Genomic DNA, 19,325 nt, shown 5'->3' with positions numbered 1-19,325 from the left:
ATGGTATAGGCATAAAAATGGACCTAGGAATAAACCTCAAATTATATGGTCAATTAATGTCTGACAAAGGAACACTGAATATATAGTGGGAAAAAGTCTCTTCAACAAATGATGTTGGGAAAACTGGACAGCTGTGTGCAAAAGAAAGAAACTGGACAACTTTCTTTCACCATACACAAAAATAAACTGAAAATGGATTCAAGACCTAAATGTGAGACCTGAAACCATAAGGATCCTTGAAGATAGCACAGACGGTAATTTCTCTGACATTAGCCATAGCAACTTTTTTCTGGATATGTCTCCTGAAGCAGGAGAAATATAAAAGCACAAAGAAACTATTGGGACTACATCAAAATAAAAAGCTTCTGCACAGCAAAGGAAACAATTAACAAAACTAAAAGGCAGCCTACTAAATGGAAGAAAATATTTGCAAATGACATATCCAATAAAGGGTTAGTATCCAAGATATAGAAAGAATTGATACAACTGAACACCCAAAACAAACAATTCAATTTAAAAATGGGCAGAAGACATAATCAGACATTTTAACAAAGCAGACACACAGATGGTCAACAGACACATGAGAAGATGCTCAACATAACTAATCATCAGGGAAATGCAAATCAAAACTACAATGAGATATGACCTCACACCTGTCAGAATGGCTAAAACAAAACAAAAAAAGAAACAAGTGTTGGTGAGGATGTGGAGCAAAAGGCACCCTCTTGCACTGTTGGTGGGAATGCAAACTGGTGTAGCCACTGTGAAAAACAGTATGGAGTTTCCTTAAAAAATTAAAAATAGAGAACTACCCTATGATCTAGTAATCACACAACTGGATATTTATCCCCCCCCAAAAAAACAGTAATTCAAAGGGATATATGCACCCCTATTTATTGCAGCACTATTTACAATACCCAAACTATGGACACAGCCCAAGTGTCCATTAATAGATGAAAGGATAAAGAAGATGTGGTATGTGGTATGTGTATACCATGGAATATTATTCAGCATAAAAAGAATGAAGTCTTGCTATTTGCAACAACGTGGATGGAGCTAGAGAGTATAATGCCAAGTGAAATAAGTCAGAGAAAGACAAATACTATGATCTCATTCATATGTGGAATTTAAGAAACAAAACAAGCAAAGAAAAAAAAAAAAGACAAACCAAGAAACAGACTTAACTATAGTGAACAAACTGAAGGTTACCAGAAGGGAGGTGGGAGGGGAAATGGGCAAAATAGGTGATGGGGATTAAAGAGTACACTTACCATGATGAAAAAACAGAGGGAGGGAGGAAGGAAGAGTGGAAGAAAATATATTAAACAGTTACTTTTATGTAATAGCAACTTACATATTTGATACATCTGAATTATTAAGACATGTCTTATATATCTTTATATTTTGAATGTTACTTCTTATGTCTGCCTGCTTTCCCTTCTGCCTTTCAATGTGTCTTTTTTTTTTCCCCAGGACAGCTAAATTTTCCAAATTGCTTAAAATTTACCTGTTTTTGGAAATTAAAACTTTTCTTATTTCGGTAATTGTGGGTCAAAATTTTCCAAAAATTAATGGCACACATTCTTATATTAAAAATGCCACAATTATGAGCATAAAGACTCGTGTTGACTCAGTGTCTTTCTTTTGACTTCATTTAAAAATATTTTTTCATCTTTTTGTGCAAAATGCCTTGCAGAAGTACAAAGCTGAGTAAGTTAAATACCTGTTGTAGAGGCATTTGCCAGTAGGAAGGTAAGGCATGTAAAATAAAAGAATACTGAAGAAGTGAGGCTACAAAAACTTCAGGATTCCAAGGAGATCCACCAGTTAAGTTCATCAGGCAAGACTATAATGGAGATAACTGCCCTAGTTCTTACATTTGTCCATTTATTTATGTTTTTCATTCATTCATTAAAAATACTTTTGAGGACCTACTATATTCCAAGCATGTGTATAGACACTTAAGAATTCAGAGGTAACTAATATAACTCTAGTCTTTGCTTTCATAGATCTCAACAGATAGTGAAGAAAGTATACGATTAACAAGATTATACAACAATTATGTAGTTGTAATAAATGCTCTAAAGACCTAGGGGATGCTATGGGAACATAAAGTAGGAGACCTAGTTTAGAGACCTTCATTTAGCCTTGAAGAATGAATAGGAATTAGCCAAATGAGGGCTAGAGTTATGGGGGGCAGGAAGGAAGAATTTGGGGCATAGATGGAACAGCATGTATGATGATTTTGATTGTTTTGAAGAATGGAAGGTAGGCCTTTGTGGGAGAAAGAGAGATCAAGGGAAGAGGTACATGAGATGAAGCTGAAGAAATGGGGAGGGGCCTGTCTATGCCTTGAGAAATTTTAATCTCATTAGTGAAGTCGCCAAAGGACTTAAGCAAAGGTAGCTGTGGTGTGGCAAACGGAATAGAGTAAAAGTCAGGTAGCCAGTTACAGGGCTTTATTTTAGATCGGATTAGAGATAATAGTCCCTTGGATTGTGTGTGGTTTTGGCTAGAGATAATTGAGTGATTCAAGTTGTATTTTGAAGGGAAAACAAACTCTATTTGTTGGTTCTTTGGGGAGGGAGTGTCCAGAAGATGCTAAGGTTTCTTGCTTGAGCAATGGTGGGTCATGATGTTCTTTATTTAAATGAGGGACACTGTGTATGACTTAAGATCATGAACTCAGATCTGAGACATTCTCACTTTATAAAAACCTGAGACATCCAAATGGAGATTTTGGATGGCAATTGAATAGACAAGTGTGCAAGTATACTGCTTAGAAAGAGGGATCAGCCCTAAGGATGAAAAGGTGAGTCAGGCATAGGGATGTATTTTGAAGGCATTTGAGTGTTATGATTGGATATTACTTGGACCAGCAAAGTAACATTTTTTCTTAAACATAATTTTTACCACATGGTTTCAAAATACATACGTCATTATTCTGCATGATTTTAGTACACTGAGAGAGAAATATTTTCCCCTCTTGAGTAGCATTTCTCTAACATGAGATTGTAAGTCAAAGAATAAAATGCATTAATTAAACTTACTTTTCAATACAAATTACTGGTCTTTATCTGTTCTTGAATAGATACTTATTTTTGCTCTTTAATTTTGGTATTGAATTCTTCTGCCCTCACTCCATGGCCCCAGATAATGTATTTCTATGGTAATTTGTTGGAATATTTGATTGGTTAAATGATTTCTTATGTTAGGCAGTTTTGTAAGTAACATGTTTTGCCCCCAAGGAATTGGATTAAGGGTGGAAATCTTTTCAAAATTAACCAGAGTTATAATTATCATCTAATTTATTGCTTTAAAGACCCCTATTTTATGTATCCATAAGTTTGTTTCATCATAGTTTTAAAAATCTTTCTCATCATAGCGTCTAACTAAAATATGAAATATGTTAACTCATGATAATTTAAAAGCAGATTTTATTCATTAAGTATCTATGGAATCTCTACTGAAGGTAGTGCAATTAATTTATTCACTTTTTTTTTTTACTTTTTCGTTTTTTTCTAAAGAATCACTTCAAATATCCCACAGTATCATAAGATCTACGGTATGCATATTGCTTACAGATTGGCATAAATTCTGAGAAAAGCACAATAAGCAGGGAGGAAACTCTGCACAACTCTGAAGGACTTGCTAAGCAAAATAGGCAAGCAGTTGGAAAGTTTTCTAGTTTATTACAAGGCCTGATCTAAAGTGAAGCTAGAATTACTCATGAAATTAATTCATGATTTAAAGAGTCAGCTCATTTTGTGGCTTCATTGATAAAATTTAGACCTTTACTGAATTGAATTATCTGTCTAAACATACTTCATAAGATACTGGTAAAATTACAGTATTTTAAAAAAACCTTAAGTTCCTTAAAATATTACCATCTTCATCATTACAGATTTACTAAGCTAGGGTTTGAGTACTGATTAATCCATGGGTTAACCTTTTTTGCATTTATATCCAAATACGCAGGACTAAATAGTTCTTATGTGCTAGGAATTTGCATATATGTATTATTTCTCTATTTGTTAATTTTTTTTAAAAGAATATCTTTTTTGGAATAGTCATATTTCATCTAACTTGTGTCATTACCTTGTATCATTACTCAGTCTTGCACTATGTTTTCTTTGTCTTGAAGGAATTGCCTACGACCCTCTGATGCTGAAACACCAGTGCGTTTGTGGCAATTCCACCACCCACCCTGAGCACGCTGGACGAATACAGAGCATCTGGTCACGACTGCAAGAAACCGGGCTGCTAAATAAATGTGAGGTAATCCTAAATTGGCTACACTCTTTTACTTACTTAAATAAATCATGTAAAGAGGCCAGTATTCATTTGGGTGATAGTAGAAAAATGTTAATGCTGGAGCACAAACACCATGATGGATGAACCATCACTGATACTAGTAGCATAGCACTTACGACCTGACTCTGGGCTGTGCACATAGTAGGGACACAGTCCATGTTGATGTGAGCAGCTGCATGATGTATATGTGCTATTATTGCAACATTTTTTTGATATACACAGTGTGGTTGTTTCCAAATAGGTGTCATTTCTTGAGTTAATTTTCTGAGAAACTCCACAAACTGTTAAGTGCTAAGTAGTTGTTATTTCTTACTATAAACTGGTAGTGAACTCGGATATATGCCAGATTTGCCTATGAAAATGACTAGATTTAAAGATTAACTGTCCTCTTACCAAGAAAAGTCACTTCTTTTTATTGAAGTGGCTGATAACTCTTAAATTTTTATGGTAGAGGTTTGAGTACTTTTATTTTATTGGTATTTCTTTAGACTCATTTCTGCAGATTCCTCTTGAGTCCCATTTTTCATTTAGAAAAATCTATTTCTTAGGCTTTCAGAAGTAAAAATGGTATCAATTCAAAAAGGCTCCTGTTGTCAAATTTGCAAATTATATAATCAGCAGCTGTTTGATTTAGTTGCTACAAATGTCCATGGTTGCCTAAGACCCAGTAACGTTCTATATTTGAGTCTAAGATATTTTTAAAAGAAAAATATCCCCCATGTTTTTTTTTTTTTACATTACTTTAACACTTACTGATCAAAAGTATTTTTTTTCTTGGGTCTATATTATGTTCTAAACGTGTTCTAGGGACTAGAATTACAGAATTTCACAAAACAAAGTCCCTGTTATTACAGACTGACAATTTAACATGTTGCTCTTTGGTTTTGTTGTCAGTCTTTGAGGATCAGTAAAGGAAATCCAGTCTAGTTCTCACCAGTTTGGGAAGAAATTAAATGGACTATTTGACTATAGTTATTTTTTGACTGTAGTTATTTATCATGAGGAGACAAACATTGTGACTACACTGAATTCACTATACTTTGATAAAATAAAAAAGCAATCTTTTGCTACTGCTTTTAAGCTAATTAATTTTTGGCAACCCAAAATGTAGTCCAGAATATTCCTATTGAAAGTCAATTTAGTTTAAAGCAAACCGGTAAAATAATTTCAATTGAGGTAGGAATGTCAAGCAGACAGAATATTTCTCAGAGTCATGCACACTTGTGTATATATTCAGTGGCCTGAGTTATAGCAGTCTGATCCTTCTTCTCTGCAAAGTAGTAAAAATAACTGACTTTTGAAAATACAAAGTCATTTATTCAGTGCATTCATTTATAAGGATATATTATTTTCTTTATTGATTTTCTCTTTTGAAGATGAATAAAATATCTCATCTTACAGGGTTATTTTCTTTACATCAAAACATAGATCATGTTTATGGGTCATTCAGCAGGTTGGGATTGTGAATGAAGACACCAAAGTAGTGTTTAACAGATTTAGTTTCACAAGTTTTATTATATGTTTATAATAGAATTATCAAATGTTTTTGTATTTAAAGCTATACTTTTGATTAAATATATTCTTAACCTAGAAACTCTAAAATGAAGGAATTTGAGCTATATTTATTTCTCTGATTCTTTCTTGAGTGAAAGCCTATTATTCATCTTTTGCCAGTAGCATCTGTATTATATGGCAGAGGCTTTTTCATACTTTCTGGTAAATTATAAAGTTATCATGAAGGTTTTTATGTTTTTGATAGAGGCTAAACCACTCTGTTATCTACACAATCCCTTATGGAGTAAGTAAAGTAATCCAGCAAGGGGACTTATCTGTGGTGAACTGGTCTTAATGGATGTTGACTCATGTGAACATTCCTGTTTCACCTTTGCATCAACTATAGATGTTTTCCAGTGTGGCATTCTTTCTGCGCTTTTGCCAGCTAAGACATTGCTGTTTACATTTCTTTTCACTTTCAGGTCTTTATTATATCCTGGAGCCTTACCCCAGCCACTCCAAATTAGCAGTGGCTCATCACAGTCTTCAAATGCATTGTTAGATTATATGGTATTCCTTAAATCTATTACCTGAAGGAATGCTGGCTATAAAAGGAGCAAAGTGCAGAAATAAATGGAATGTAATATGGTTCACACTCATCTTAACATTTAAAAATCTGTTATGCATTTCCGATCAGTCTCCTTTTTTAATTCCTCATACATCATATTATTTTAGTCCTATATTATTTGAAAGCATAAAATTCAATTTATACAACAGCACTGACTGATGTGATATCAGACCAAGGGTGAAATAGCAGTAGTAGGGAGGGGTTGATGAGAATGAGTGGGTCTAGCCCCAGCCCAGTCAGCTAAATAAGTGTCTCTCTGGTAAACAGTCACACAATTACAAATACTCCACTTGAAAGCCCAGATCAGCCGATTTGCTGTTAACGAAGGCCAGTCACAAAAGTATGATCCATAACTTCGCAGTTTTATAAACAGAACACTCTTTTTGCTAACACGGTTCAAAAACAGTTCACCAGTTTGATTTCTGAAGTGAAGAAATTGTTGCCCATAATATATTTATTTGATTCTATATTATCAGGTATCTATGACTTTATGTTGACCTAATAATAAAATGGAATGTCTAAAACCATTAAAAAAACAATTTAAGATACCTAGGAATTTGATGTTGCTTTGTGTGTAAATGATTTTAGGAATATTCAAAATGGATTTTAAAATTGATATGCAACCAAACATTACCTTTTTCCAGAGACTTTCAGGTTCTATATAAAATAAAATAACAAAAGGGTTAAAACAGAACCATAAGAAACATGACTTATTTTTTTCCCTGATTATTTCTACTGGGCGAGTTGGGGTGAAAATAAAAAGGGAACATACAGAGATTATTTCAAACCAGTTTAGCCCACTCCGAAATAGTAGAATCTACTTCCTTAGCCAGTGCTCTGCTAGTAAAGGCAACTAAAACAAATGATACATGGATTTTTTTTAAGTTTTTGATCTGACAAGTTAAATCTAATGTACACATTTATTAATATATTATTAACCATCTTGCAAGGATGCTAAACTTTTTGTCTCAAGCTAAATTATTTGGAAGTTTCAATGATGTGGAAGAGAAAAACCACAGAAACATAAATCAAGCCTTTTAGCAATTCACCAAAACTCAATACAATCAGTTGTTGAAAAATCAGGAGAGAAGTATACTATTAGTGGCAAGTGGCTAGGTACGTGGCGGGTGCATTAGCCGGTTAGAGAGGCAAAAAGTTTCCTATACAGGCTAACAGGTTTTCTGGTTAGTGTTTATGAACCTTCTACAGAGATCAAGGCCAATGACAGTGTCTTCCAATTGGACTTGACTTATGTACTCCAAGAGAAAAAATTAGGTTTCAGCTTGGGTATGAATGAATATTTACCAGGATGGCTGAAGGACTTAAGGAGAATGAGACATTTCTTTCTAAATTTGTGTAGGTAGGATTCTCAGGAAGTTGTGAAGTCCAGCTCTGTTTGTTCCTTGATTATGTCTCGAGCATGCATTCCCGAGGGTAAAATCTATGTGTCTAAGACTCCAGGGATGTGAGTACCAGCCCTTGTGTCTAGGTTATCACTCTTTCCTAAGCAGTGTAGACAAATTCCTGACCTGGTTGTGAGCAGTAAGAACTCAGCTCAATTGTCTCAAAAGAGAGGATTTATAAGATTTTGTAGAAAAGGATATAATCTAATAAGAATATAACACCTAGTTAAAAACAAACAAGAAATGAATATAACACCTAGAAACTGGGTCAGTTTGTTTTTCTCCAACATCTAGAGAGGGATTTGCTGTCTTTGAACACTGTTTTCTGCCAGGCTTGTGTAGCCACCCATAGTTAGTGATTAGCCTTTGCTTTCAGTGAAGGAATCAACAGAGTTCTGGGGACATATAGCTGGCCAGCAAGCAGAAACCCATGACTGGGTAAGTGGTATTCATTTATTGATTATAGTGGTGCTCAAATGTTAGCATATATCAGAATCATTGGGAATACTAAGGCACAGATTGCTGGGCTCCAGACTCAGAGATTCAACAGGAGTGGTGTCCTATTGGAATGAGGTCTACGAATTTGTGTTGCTAACATGTGTCTTAGTAATTCTGAGACTGCTGATCTGGCCACAACACTTTAAGAACAAGGATACATCCATTCAACAAACAGTGTATCAAAATTTTGAGTTTTCCAGGCTCCTGTGTTAGGAACTGGAAATATAATACTGAGAAGATGCATACCCTGCCTACAAGGAGGTTGCTATCTGGTGGGATCAGCAGACATTAATCAAATGATTGCATAGATAGATATATAATTACAAAATCCCAAGAGGTTTTGAGTCACTAGTTTATGTTTCAGTGATTTTAAAGACTCTTAATGATTGAGCTTGGGGAAGAAATAAAATGAGAAAGACTGTGGTCTGCTGCTTCCATATTCTTGACAACATCAGAAGGGCCATCTGAACAAGAGATAGAAGTAGAAATATTATATCTCAGAGTTCAGGGAGGAAATATCCCAGACCTGATGTTGAAGAGCTTGCTCTTTTTCTGTTCTTACTCACATTCACTTGAGGATAACTGTTTCACTGGGAAAAATGGTAAGGAGTCTCAATTTTACTGGCATTCAGAGAAAAGTCAGCTTCCCTCAACCAACAGAATAGTCAATTTTGCAATTAAACAATGATATGATAGAAAAGATGGTAGTTTGAAAACATGTAAAGTCCTCCTTTGTTTCAAAATAATGGACTGATCTACAAATCAGACTTATGTATTATGTCGGTTTATTTAGCTGTGTAGAAAAATTAATCAAAATGGATTCCTTCAAGGGTTATTGTTCAACATTAGATTTGACCTTAGTCCCGCCATTAATTATCTGTATACTTTTGTCAAATCATTTAACCTTACTGATCTTTGGTTTTCCCATGTGTAAGATGAGGCTCTTAGGCAAGATATTTGCTAGGATCTTTTCCAGCTCTGATATCATATGAAATTAGATGGCTAAGGAGTTCATTTGGAACATAACACTTTCTTTGGTTAAGAGTAGATGAATCTTATAGGATATTTAGTAAACATATTCCTCTTTATTTTTTAAGCTCTAGTGTAAATTGGTTGTGCTTACTAGTCCTGATTAGCAGCCAGAGAAAACATTAGTCTTCATTATATTAGATTACAGTGGTTACGTGGGTTAACTTCTTTTGGCATGACGTGGCACTGTTTTTTAAAAATTGAGGTGGTTAGTCGTCCTTCATGCCAGTACTATTTAATTTTTTCCCCTATTGAATCATTCATATTTAGTTTAGTGATCCTGTTAAGAGCAAAAAGCAAAATCAGCAGCTTTCTTGTCACCATAAGAAATGAATCTGAAGGGGTCATTTGGTGTCCTCTTTAGGAACAAGCCCTTTGATTAGGTAGCCAGGTTTGTAAAATGTGTGTGCCCTGAAGAAAAGAATGTGCTTTTCTGTGCTTAAAAAATTGCAGAGAATGACCCATCATCTGTTAGAAATGCACTTGCAGTTGTTTTTCCAGAAGTGTTCATGACTCTCAGCCCCACCAAGCCACCCACAGACATTTGCTTGCTCTCACATTTGTTTTGAGAATAATTACATTTTATAATGCTTTTGTTGGATTACATATTATGTGGAATTTGCATTGGCTCTTTGTGACTAATATTGAATAACTTTGTTTCGCTTAATTCATAAGTAAAAACCATAAGCAACATACTGTGCTGAAATGTTTAACTCTTTTATTCAAGTGCCAATACAAAGTAATTACAAAACAATTCTGGGACCTGAAACCAAGCTACTGTTGCCCCTTCTGGGATTTCCTCAGCAGTTTGAATGAGAGGAGCTTTAATGTAAAATCTTAAGATGCTAAGAAACTCAAGGCGAGGATCCCATGCTTTTCCCGCACATTCAGGTGATTTTAAAAGATGTTTTGCAAATCTAAATAAAGAAATATAATACTTTTTGGAGAAATACTTTTGGAATGTGTGGGTTTTCTGACATCAGTGCTACAAAGCACTAAATACTGCAAGTTAATTCAGTTAAACATTTGTTTTATAGAGTACTCTAACTAGATGGCAGCACATAACAGCTTACTGTTTTGTTTAGTTTACAAAACATTGTGTGTGTGTTTGTGTCTTAGAATCTAACCACAAAGCAGTAAGGAGTCTTGGGATATGGCAGTCTTAAGAAGCAGTACAAATGATCTAGATGTGATGAATAAACCAGGGTACGTTATGTGATTATTCTGAGAGATATTTGTAAATCATAGTAGAGTGGACCTAGGCAGATAAATACATTAAAATTACTTGTGGAGACTATAATCAGAATTCAGATGATTTAGAATTTTTTGTTTTGATTTTTATTTTTCCAAAAAAGTAAGAATCAATATGGAAAACAACCAACAAAAGGAAATAAAACAGGCTGCACTTCTGAGTTCATTTGGAAAGTGATAAAGGATTTTTTTAAATAGCAGCATTAAAGCTTATTAACAAAAATGAACAGTTACGCGTTTTTCAACCATCTGAAAATTGCAGTTCTAAAGTAATAGAAAATATTTATTGTAACAAAATTTGTTTCATATGTAATTACTATTTTAAAAATCAGTGCTTTAACCCAAACCATTAAAATGTTCATTTACAGTTGTTAGAAAATAATTATAATATAGGAGATTTAGTTACATAAAATCATCAAAATTGAGCAGTTAATCTAAAGGGTAACATTTTTTACTTTTTGATGAGCATAATGTTTTGAAATGAGTGAAAAGAAAACATTAAGAAATATATAGTACATATACTTTTTACCACTCAGAACTTTATTATTGAATGGGATTTGCTGTTTTTCTGAAGTGTATTCCAGTTGCTCTATGCACCCTGAAATATGTGTAAATAAATTGTAATGACTGAATCAAACAGTTCTACAAGCAAGTAGAGGCACTTGTTTTGAAGAACAGATAGACCTTTTTTACTTCCTAACCTTCGCTGTGATAGCCATTTATTGTAACTACTCTTTAGTTTGAAATGTGGATTAGTATAGTGTCAGTTTCTTGAATTCACTTAAGAGCAGAATGAATGAACAGCTCCCTCTAACCTGTAGTTCTGGACCTAGGATGCACATTGAAATCCACAGAGTGGTTCTAACTATCTAGATGCCCAGACTCCATCCCCAGAGTTAATCAGAAATTAATCAGAAGCTCTGGAGGTAGGACCCAGGCAACAGTGCCTTTTAAACTTCCACAGCTGATTCCAAGATTCAGATAATATTAAAAATCACTGCAATAGAAACTCAGCTTCTTAACGTAAGCTTAATGAAGTAGAGACAAAAACGTGAATGGAATCAAATATTTGGAGATGGGAGAGTAAAAGAAGCTGGCATTTACCTAAGAAACAAACAAAGGCATTAACACAGAAGTTCCATACACAGTGTTTTATTTTTTTTTTTAATAATGATTTTTTATTATATTATGTTAGTCACCATACAGTACATCCCCGGTTTTCGATGTAAGGCTCGATGATTCATTAGTTGCCATACACAGTGTTTTAAATTGGGAAAAGTGTTCATTATTTTGAAGTTATCCTAGGGTGGAAATGTGAATTCTAAAAAATACTCTTATTTTTCAATTATGATTAAACATATAAGAAATTGGTTTCAAAAAATAGCTAGTATTCTTTTGAAAACCTTCATAGTGAGATCTCTTCTCTTGCCTCAACCATAGTAATTTGTTGCTGCCATTATTATGTTTGCTTGCCTGAGACAAATCTATAAGTTAAAATAAAAGATATTTTGTTGAGTTTTTGTGTAAAAGATTATTTCACATAGAATCTTATACCATTTTAGGGCTAAAGGGGGACTTGAAAGTAATTTGGTCCAACCTCCTAGTGTTTACAAATAGAGAAACAAAGGTCCAGAAATGTGCCTCATACCTGGCTGTGGGCATGTTAAAGGTAGGTGAGAGTCAGAACCTAGAATTCAGGGCTCCTGACTTGCAGTTTATTTTCTTTCCATGTGACTGACAGAAGGACCACAAGCCTGTTGGGCTGCCCATCTGCTTAATTGCCTCCTTCCTTCTTTTACTCCCCTTTCTTTATAAGAAAAACTCTGACGAGAAAAGGTTATTAGACCAGGAGGGATATTGGAAGGAAAGAACGCAGTTGAGGGAGGGGGGAGGATTGAAACTATCCTTTATGTAAAATTTAAAGAAACAATTGGTTGTAGCATTTGAAAACTCCAGTAGGTATACTTGGGCATGAGCAATGAGATCAGATTTTTGAATTTGTTTAAGAGAGAGAGTGTATCAAGAAAAATGAATAGGCCATGAACTGATCCATTAAATATTAAGTATGGAATTTCTAACAAAAGGTAACTTTGACACTCCTACATCATTTATGATTCTTTAACTTTTGAAGTCTGCAGCCCTATGAATTTTTATAGAAAAAAATTAAAAAGCATCCCTATATTTGGGGACACTGGATGAAATATCTTCAGAAAATGAAATATCTCAGGGGAAATTGTTGCCTAATATGTCACCACTTTGAAAATGATTAAAGAAAATGGGGTCTCTCCCAGCAGAGGCAGGTACTTTGACTTGTCAAATTTAAGTTGGACATTTTCTCTTAGTTTGGAACTGCCACAAAATGAGCCCTTTCATGTCCTCAATAATACCAAACCAATGCAATCCATCTGTTCTGCTAAATTATTTCTAGTTCCCTAACCAAAGGCACTGCTTTTTCATGCATTTTATCATGATTTTATGCCCTTTATTATATTTTACAAAAGGTTCTGATTCCTCCAGGGCCAATGAGAACTGATTAGGACACTGGCCTCAATCCAGGCTTTGAACACAGGAGGGGAAGGAATAGAACTGTTTCCTTTTTCCCCTGCTCCTTGGCAGAAAAAAACTATGAATGTATACCGTGTGTGTGCTCTGTGTGTGGGTGGGTGTGGGTAGGCTGCATTTTATCCTGTCACAGTATGACTTTGTAGATCATGTTCAGAACATTCCTTTTATAATCAGGTTGCATTAATGGGCTTTATTTCAGAAAGACTATTTCTTTAGGAAAGACCCGTGATGTGTTGTGAGACTCAATGATATGGTCATTTTACATAACTTCAGTCAAACTTCAAACCTGAATGTAGACTGTTTGGAACTCTGAACTAAATAAGATCATATACCCCAGATGCTTAGCACTGAGAGTAGGCACTCTGCACATTAGTTCCTTTACTACTCTCAGGAAAGAACTGCTTGAGTGCAAGTCACAGAGAACGAAAATATAATAATGAATACATCCTACATCACAGGGTTTATTCGGAAGATGAGAGAAGAGCTGTAAGTTTTCTTTCCTAAGCCTATATTGGTAAGGTATTTAAGACCTATATTTGGATTTCAAGTAAGAAAGGCCCAGAAGAATGCCATCCCTTATATGCATTAAGTGTCCAAATATACTTAGAATTCTCAAAAATCCTTTTGGTCAGAATCATAGATAACTTTAGATAGACATCCTGCATGCTAAGTATCTCTGAGAACGGAAATCAGTATCTCCCTAAATTATGATTATCAGAGGACTTTATCCTATTTTGTGACTCATTATGCTGTTGACCTTTGACTCAAGAGAGCATGATGAGAGAGAAATGAAAGAATAAAGGCTACACAGGAAATAGAAAATATGGGAAGAGCTTAAATGAAAATATCTATATTTAAGCATAAACATATAACATAATAAATTGCTGATGATAATACCAGAAACGAGAACTGTTGGGAACCTCAATTTGAGAGGAAACGTTAAATGTGACAAATTTAAGACATCTGATAAAAGGACACAAAATGGAATTACTCCAGGAGATCCTATGTGTTAAGAAGGAAAACTATTGTTATTTCAGAATTTTCAGCTTAGTCATCCACCAAGTTCCCACAGCAGTGCCCCTGTGAGATATAAATCTCAAAATATGCTTTCTGTAGCTCATTTCTCGAGGTAGAAATATTTTTCATACTGAGTTGGTTTTTACTGCTCTCTTTCTGTAGAAACATGTACATCCTCTTTGTAGGTCTTGTTGTCTAGCATCCACAGAAGCAGAGGTGACTATCAGAATAAGTACTGCATTATATTTAGTGTAATTATTTTCTTAAAAATATATTCTATAATAATAAAAAGAACCAATATAAAATACTTCCTTAGAGTTATAAGGAAGCAGAGAAGGGGGGCAGAAGGAAATCAAAGTGCAAACTTAGAACTGTGTTAAATTTTAATAGTGAAAGGTAGGGCAAGAGTGTAAACTAGAACAGAATACTTTCAGAGTAAGTCAGTGCTAAATAGGCTGCACCAGATGTCCTGTCCTTACTGTCAGTTAACTGATACTACACAAGAGGATGACTGAGATTTAGCAGGTGTCCTTTTATGATTTATCAGCATTTGGGCTACCATCAATAATTAAATCTTGTTAGCAGATTAGTTTTGAAATGTGTGATTGAACATTCAGCATAAATGCTAGTGGGATTGTGGGAGAATAAGAAAGGAGTTGGGACAAGCATGAAGTGTATGGTATGTAAATATATGTGACTAGTTTATGAAAACATAAAGATATGTTTATTATTGATGGTATTTAATGTTATGCCAGAGGCAAAAATTCAATTTAGAGTTGAAAAAAAAATCTTCATAGAGAAAGAGAAAGGGAAAAAATTGACAAAACTTTATGATAGTAGTCAAAACGTGGGTTTGATTGTTAGTATAGAACTGACATTGTTTAAGATATAGATGTTTCACTGTATCAGCATGTAAAATGTTAGTGGCTGTCAATTTCATAGACTCACAAAAATGAGAGCTGGAAGCCCTGTTATTTCATATTGTTCATTATTCTGCCAGACTAAGACTGGTTACCACAGTCTGGTTTCCAGTGCTGTGCTCATTCCAATTTTAGGTGACTCAGACCATGGAGTTACCACTGTTTATCTTGGGGGATTTTCCACCAGCTGAAATCTCACCGTTAAAATGTTAACCTTTAATATTTCTTTGAACTTTCTCTTGCTTATTTTATCTCATTATTTGCCATTCTCTTTCTTTGGTTGTTCTGGTCCTCCATAAATGCTTCCAAATCTGATGTTTACCAGCAAGCCACTTATGTCAATAACATGTTTGTTTATTGATCAGAGCAGTGGTTGACCAGGTGGCCATCATTAAATTTGCCTTCATCTTCAGCATTACTTACCTGGTTTAATTTCATCACTCAACACCTAACTAGGAATAATTTCTCTAAAGGATTTAAAAATTTTTTCTAGAAATGTAAATTGGGTGTCAAAAACCAGAAACTTCAGTGCTATAACAAAGAAAATTCCATAAGCATTTGTTTATTTATTTGGCACATAATAGCACAGTGTCAAGAAGTTTCTGTTTTACATCATTCCCGCTACCTTGTACTTACCCCTCAGGTCTCCCACCATTCCTCTCTCACTGTGACATGATTTATTTTCTGTGACAAGCGCAGCTCTGCCCTCTACCCAGTAAACCCCTAGGAAGTGTCAGCATATTGAGCCTACTCCCTTAAACACCAATAGCAACCACATCTCCTTAAACTAGGGAGGTTGAGTATGGCATTGCCCTGGTCCTGAGAGAGGTGGGTTGTCTCCTGATGTTTTCATGTCAACTGGTGATTCCATGGTCAGGAACATGAGAGGATAGCATTCTCTTTGAATTTCAGTGTAGTTCTCTACTAATAGAATACTAGGAATTACAGGTACCTTGTTTTGGTACGTATCTTAAGTGAAATGTTAATACTGCCTGGGTAATTTTAGGAAGCACAGCAATTTTCAAAAGAATGGCTAATTAACTTCATACATAAGCATGATTTTTTTTTAATTTTTATTTATTTATTTTTTAAAGATTTTATTTATTTATTTGTCAGAGAGAGAGAGAGCTAGTGAGCACAAGCAGGGGGAGCAGCAGGCAGAGGGAGAAGCAGGCTCCCTACTAAGCAAGGAGCCCAATGTGGGACTCAGTCCCAGGACCCTGGGATCATGATCTGAGCCTAAGGCAGTCACTTAACTGATTCAGCCACCGAGGCATGCCCAGCATGATGTTTATTGGGTCTATAGATATGCCTGCCAACTGAGAAATGTGGCCAGGAAAAATACTTTGTATATTGACTAATTGAGGTTTCACTTAATGTACACTTTTGTCTGTGTTGAAGGACCATGCTTTGTTAGTTGAAGTGCAAGTTTCTGCCTAGCATGTGCATAAAAATATTGAACGAGTCTAGAGTACGTCAGACAGTCTATGGCTAAAGAGCGGTTTTTCTTTTGTGTCACAGACCAGTGGTTTTATAAAATACATTAAATTACAATAAAAATAAAATGAAAATTGAAGACACCCAAGATTATATTAGATTCAGGAGACATAAAAATAGTCTGCCCAATTACTATAAAAGTTTCTAAATACTTACTCTGAATTTCTATATAGACCTCATCACAGACAGTTCATAACCAGTTCCTAAAATGTTACTGACCCCATAGGACACACTTTGAAACATTGATCTAGATTAATAATTCTGTGAGGTCCACGCACATGAAGTGATCAGCATTTTGGTGATAATCAAATACATTAAAATGTATTGGTACTTATGTTCTTTAAGAAATAATAAATAATTTGTTTCAACAACTTCTACAGGTGAGTGTAAAATAAGATTTTAATGAATTTACTTCTCAGCCAAATAGTAGCCCCTGGGTTTTTTTGTTGTTTTTTATTTTTTTTAGCCGTTGTTTGTTTTTAAGCTGATACTTTTACAAAGGAGTTAACTATTAATTTTTTTGTTATAGATTGATTTTTTATGCCAAAGAAGACGGCTTTATGTCAGTTGCCCAGTTAGGCACAAGCAATCCGTAGGATCTGAACCTTACATACACTCAATTTTTCAAATGTTATTATGGTACTTTACTAAGCAAATCGGTGTCACATTCCTGCATGATGAAATTCGGTTCATTGTTAATCATCTTAAATGTGACTTAGGCCTTACTTTCTTCTAAATGTTGTCAGTGGAGTACTGTGGGCTTCTGCTGTTTTCTTTCAGCGAATTCAAGGTCGAAAAGCCAGCCTGGAGGAAATACAGCTTGTTCATTCTGAACATCACTCACTGTTGTATGGCACCAACCCCCTGGATGGACAGAAGCTGGACCCCAGGACACTCCTAGGTCTGTATGGGTCTCCGTTCTACTGAGAACAGCACATTCCAGCACTATCATTAGTCAATGCTGTTGTCAGTTTAAAATACTTGGCAAGTAGTGTGACAAAAAAAATCAGCTTTTCCAACAGCTTTGCTCTGTGGAATGAGTTGTTTACAATAAAAGCCAATGTAGATTAAGAAAATCTTGAAAGAAAAAAAAAATCTTGCATTAGAAAAAATCATAATGCAAGTTCCATGATGTTTACTTTTAAGTTAACCTTTATTTAAGTATTTGTTCACTATGTTTTAGCCTACAGGAAGGGATGCATTGTTGAATTTGTTTGCTTACATTTTTAAACTAAAAGGAAAAGAAAGGTTTTCACATTCTTTATGCAAATTTATCTTCACCTTTCCAATTTCTTTTGTGTCTTTTAGTTCTTCTTTTCTATGACCTTAACAAACAAAGGGCATAGTATGAACTTACTTAAGTTAAAACTCCTTATTACTATGCTAGAATACTGCATTTTATAATAAGATTGCATTTTTTAAAAACCTTATCATTTTTTAAGTAATCTTTATACCCAGTGTGGGGCTCGAACTCACAATCCCAGGATCAAGAGTTGCCTGCTCTTCAAACTGAGCCAGCCAGGCACCTTGCATTTTAAATCTTGGTATAATCTATTTAATGAATGCCTTAACTATGGAATTAAATAGTTAAGTAGATGGCAGAAGTAGAAAACTAATAAATGTAATTTTTAATTAATATATAATTTTTCATACATTTACTATCAGATTTTAAAATAAAATTTATGTTGCAGAGCTTTACATAAACTTTATATGAGTGATAGAAACAACAGATTTCAGAAAACAGTTTGTGACAAAACTGTATTTTAGCTAGAACAATTAATATTAATTATATTAACTTCATTAATCTTTTGTAATGAAATAACAATACACGACGTGACAATATATGCCACAAGGATCATGTTTTAAGTATTATAAGTAAAAGGGCATTTTAGGATTTTTTTCTTGTCCCTTTCTTTCAAATAAACCTATTGTGTCAGATCCAAAGTTTTGGACTCTTTCACCTAATTCAATACTATTTCTAAATGATTTATGTTAACTGGTCCTAAACAGTTCAAAAACAAGATATGAGGGCGCCTGGGTGGCTCAGTTGGTTAAGAATCCAAATCTTGGTTTCAGCTCAGTTCATGATCAAGCTCCCTTTCGGGCTCCTTCCTCAGCATGGAGTTGGCTTGAGAGTCTCTCCTCCTCCCTCTGCCCCCCGCCTTGTGTGCTCATGCTCCTGCATGCGCTCCCTCTCTGTCTCTCTCTCTCTCAAATAAAAAATAATCTTTAAAAAAAAAACCCACAAAAACAAGTATATGACATATAGTAGGCAGGCATCTTGTAAAGCAATTATAAAGGGAAATTAGTGGTTACCCATTTTAATGCTTCCATTCTGCCTTTTTAAAACAAGTGGCAGGCATCCCTAAATTTATGAAGTAAGGGCATATGGGGAAGTGTATGTGAGCACGTGCATGCATGCAGGGTGGGTAGTGGTAGCTTGGAGAGAAATTGACAGAAATGGAAACATAAAGATTACTCAATTTTTAGAAAACATGTTAAAATTTGATGATGGGAAATAATTTGTATAGTAGAATTAAAGTTATATATTAATATAAAGGCAAGTCAGTCCAAACATAAATAATCTATGTTTTTTTTCTAATTTCTTTTGAAGGAATCAGTCTTTGAACATGCCGATCTTTTACATACAGTACTTCTTTTGCTATGGGTACTGTTTAATAAATGTCCTTACTTTAGCATGAATTAATA

The 19,325-nt window shown here is 34.6% G+C and overlaps 1 protein-coding gene across 6 annotated transcripts in view; it reads left to right on the top strand.

Moving 5' to 3' along the window:
- HDAC9 (histone deacetylase 9) overlaps positions 1-19,325 on the top strand; it is a 726,671-nt gene that overhangs the window by 437,518 nt on the left and 269,828 nt on the right. For all 6 annotated transcript variants that reach the window (XM_045793088.2, XM_087860991.1, XM_045793089.2 and 3 more), the window contains 2 exons: positions 4,145-4,278; positions 17,397-17,517. In XM_045793088.2, the coding sequence (XP_045649044.2) occupies positions 4,145-4,278; positions 17,397-17,517 (255 nt within the window). The remainder of the gene's footprint in view (positions 1-4,144; positions 4,279-17,396; positions 17,518-19,325) is intronic.

This window comes from Ursus americanus, chromosome 3, assembly GCF_024610735.1.
Source record: "Ursus americanus isolate L20-20 chromosome 3, mUrsAme1.1.p, whole genome shotgun sequence".
NCBI classification, from domain to species: Eukaryota; Metazoa; Chordata; class Mammalia; order Carnivora; family Ursidae; genus Ursus; species Ursus americanus.
The sequence above is the reverse complement of the archived record's forward strand: the minus strand, read 5'-3'. Positions and strand labels throughout refer to the sequence as shown.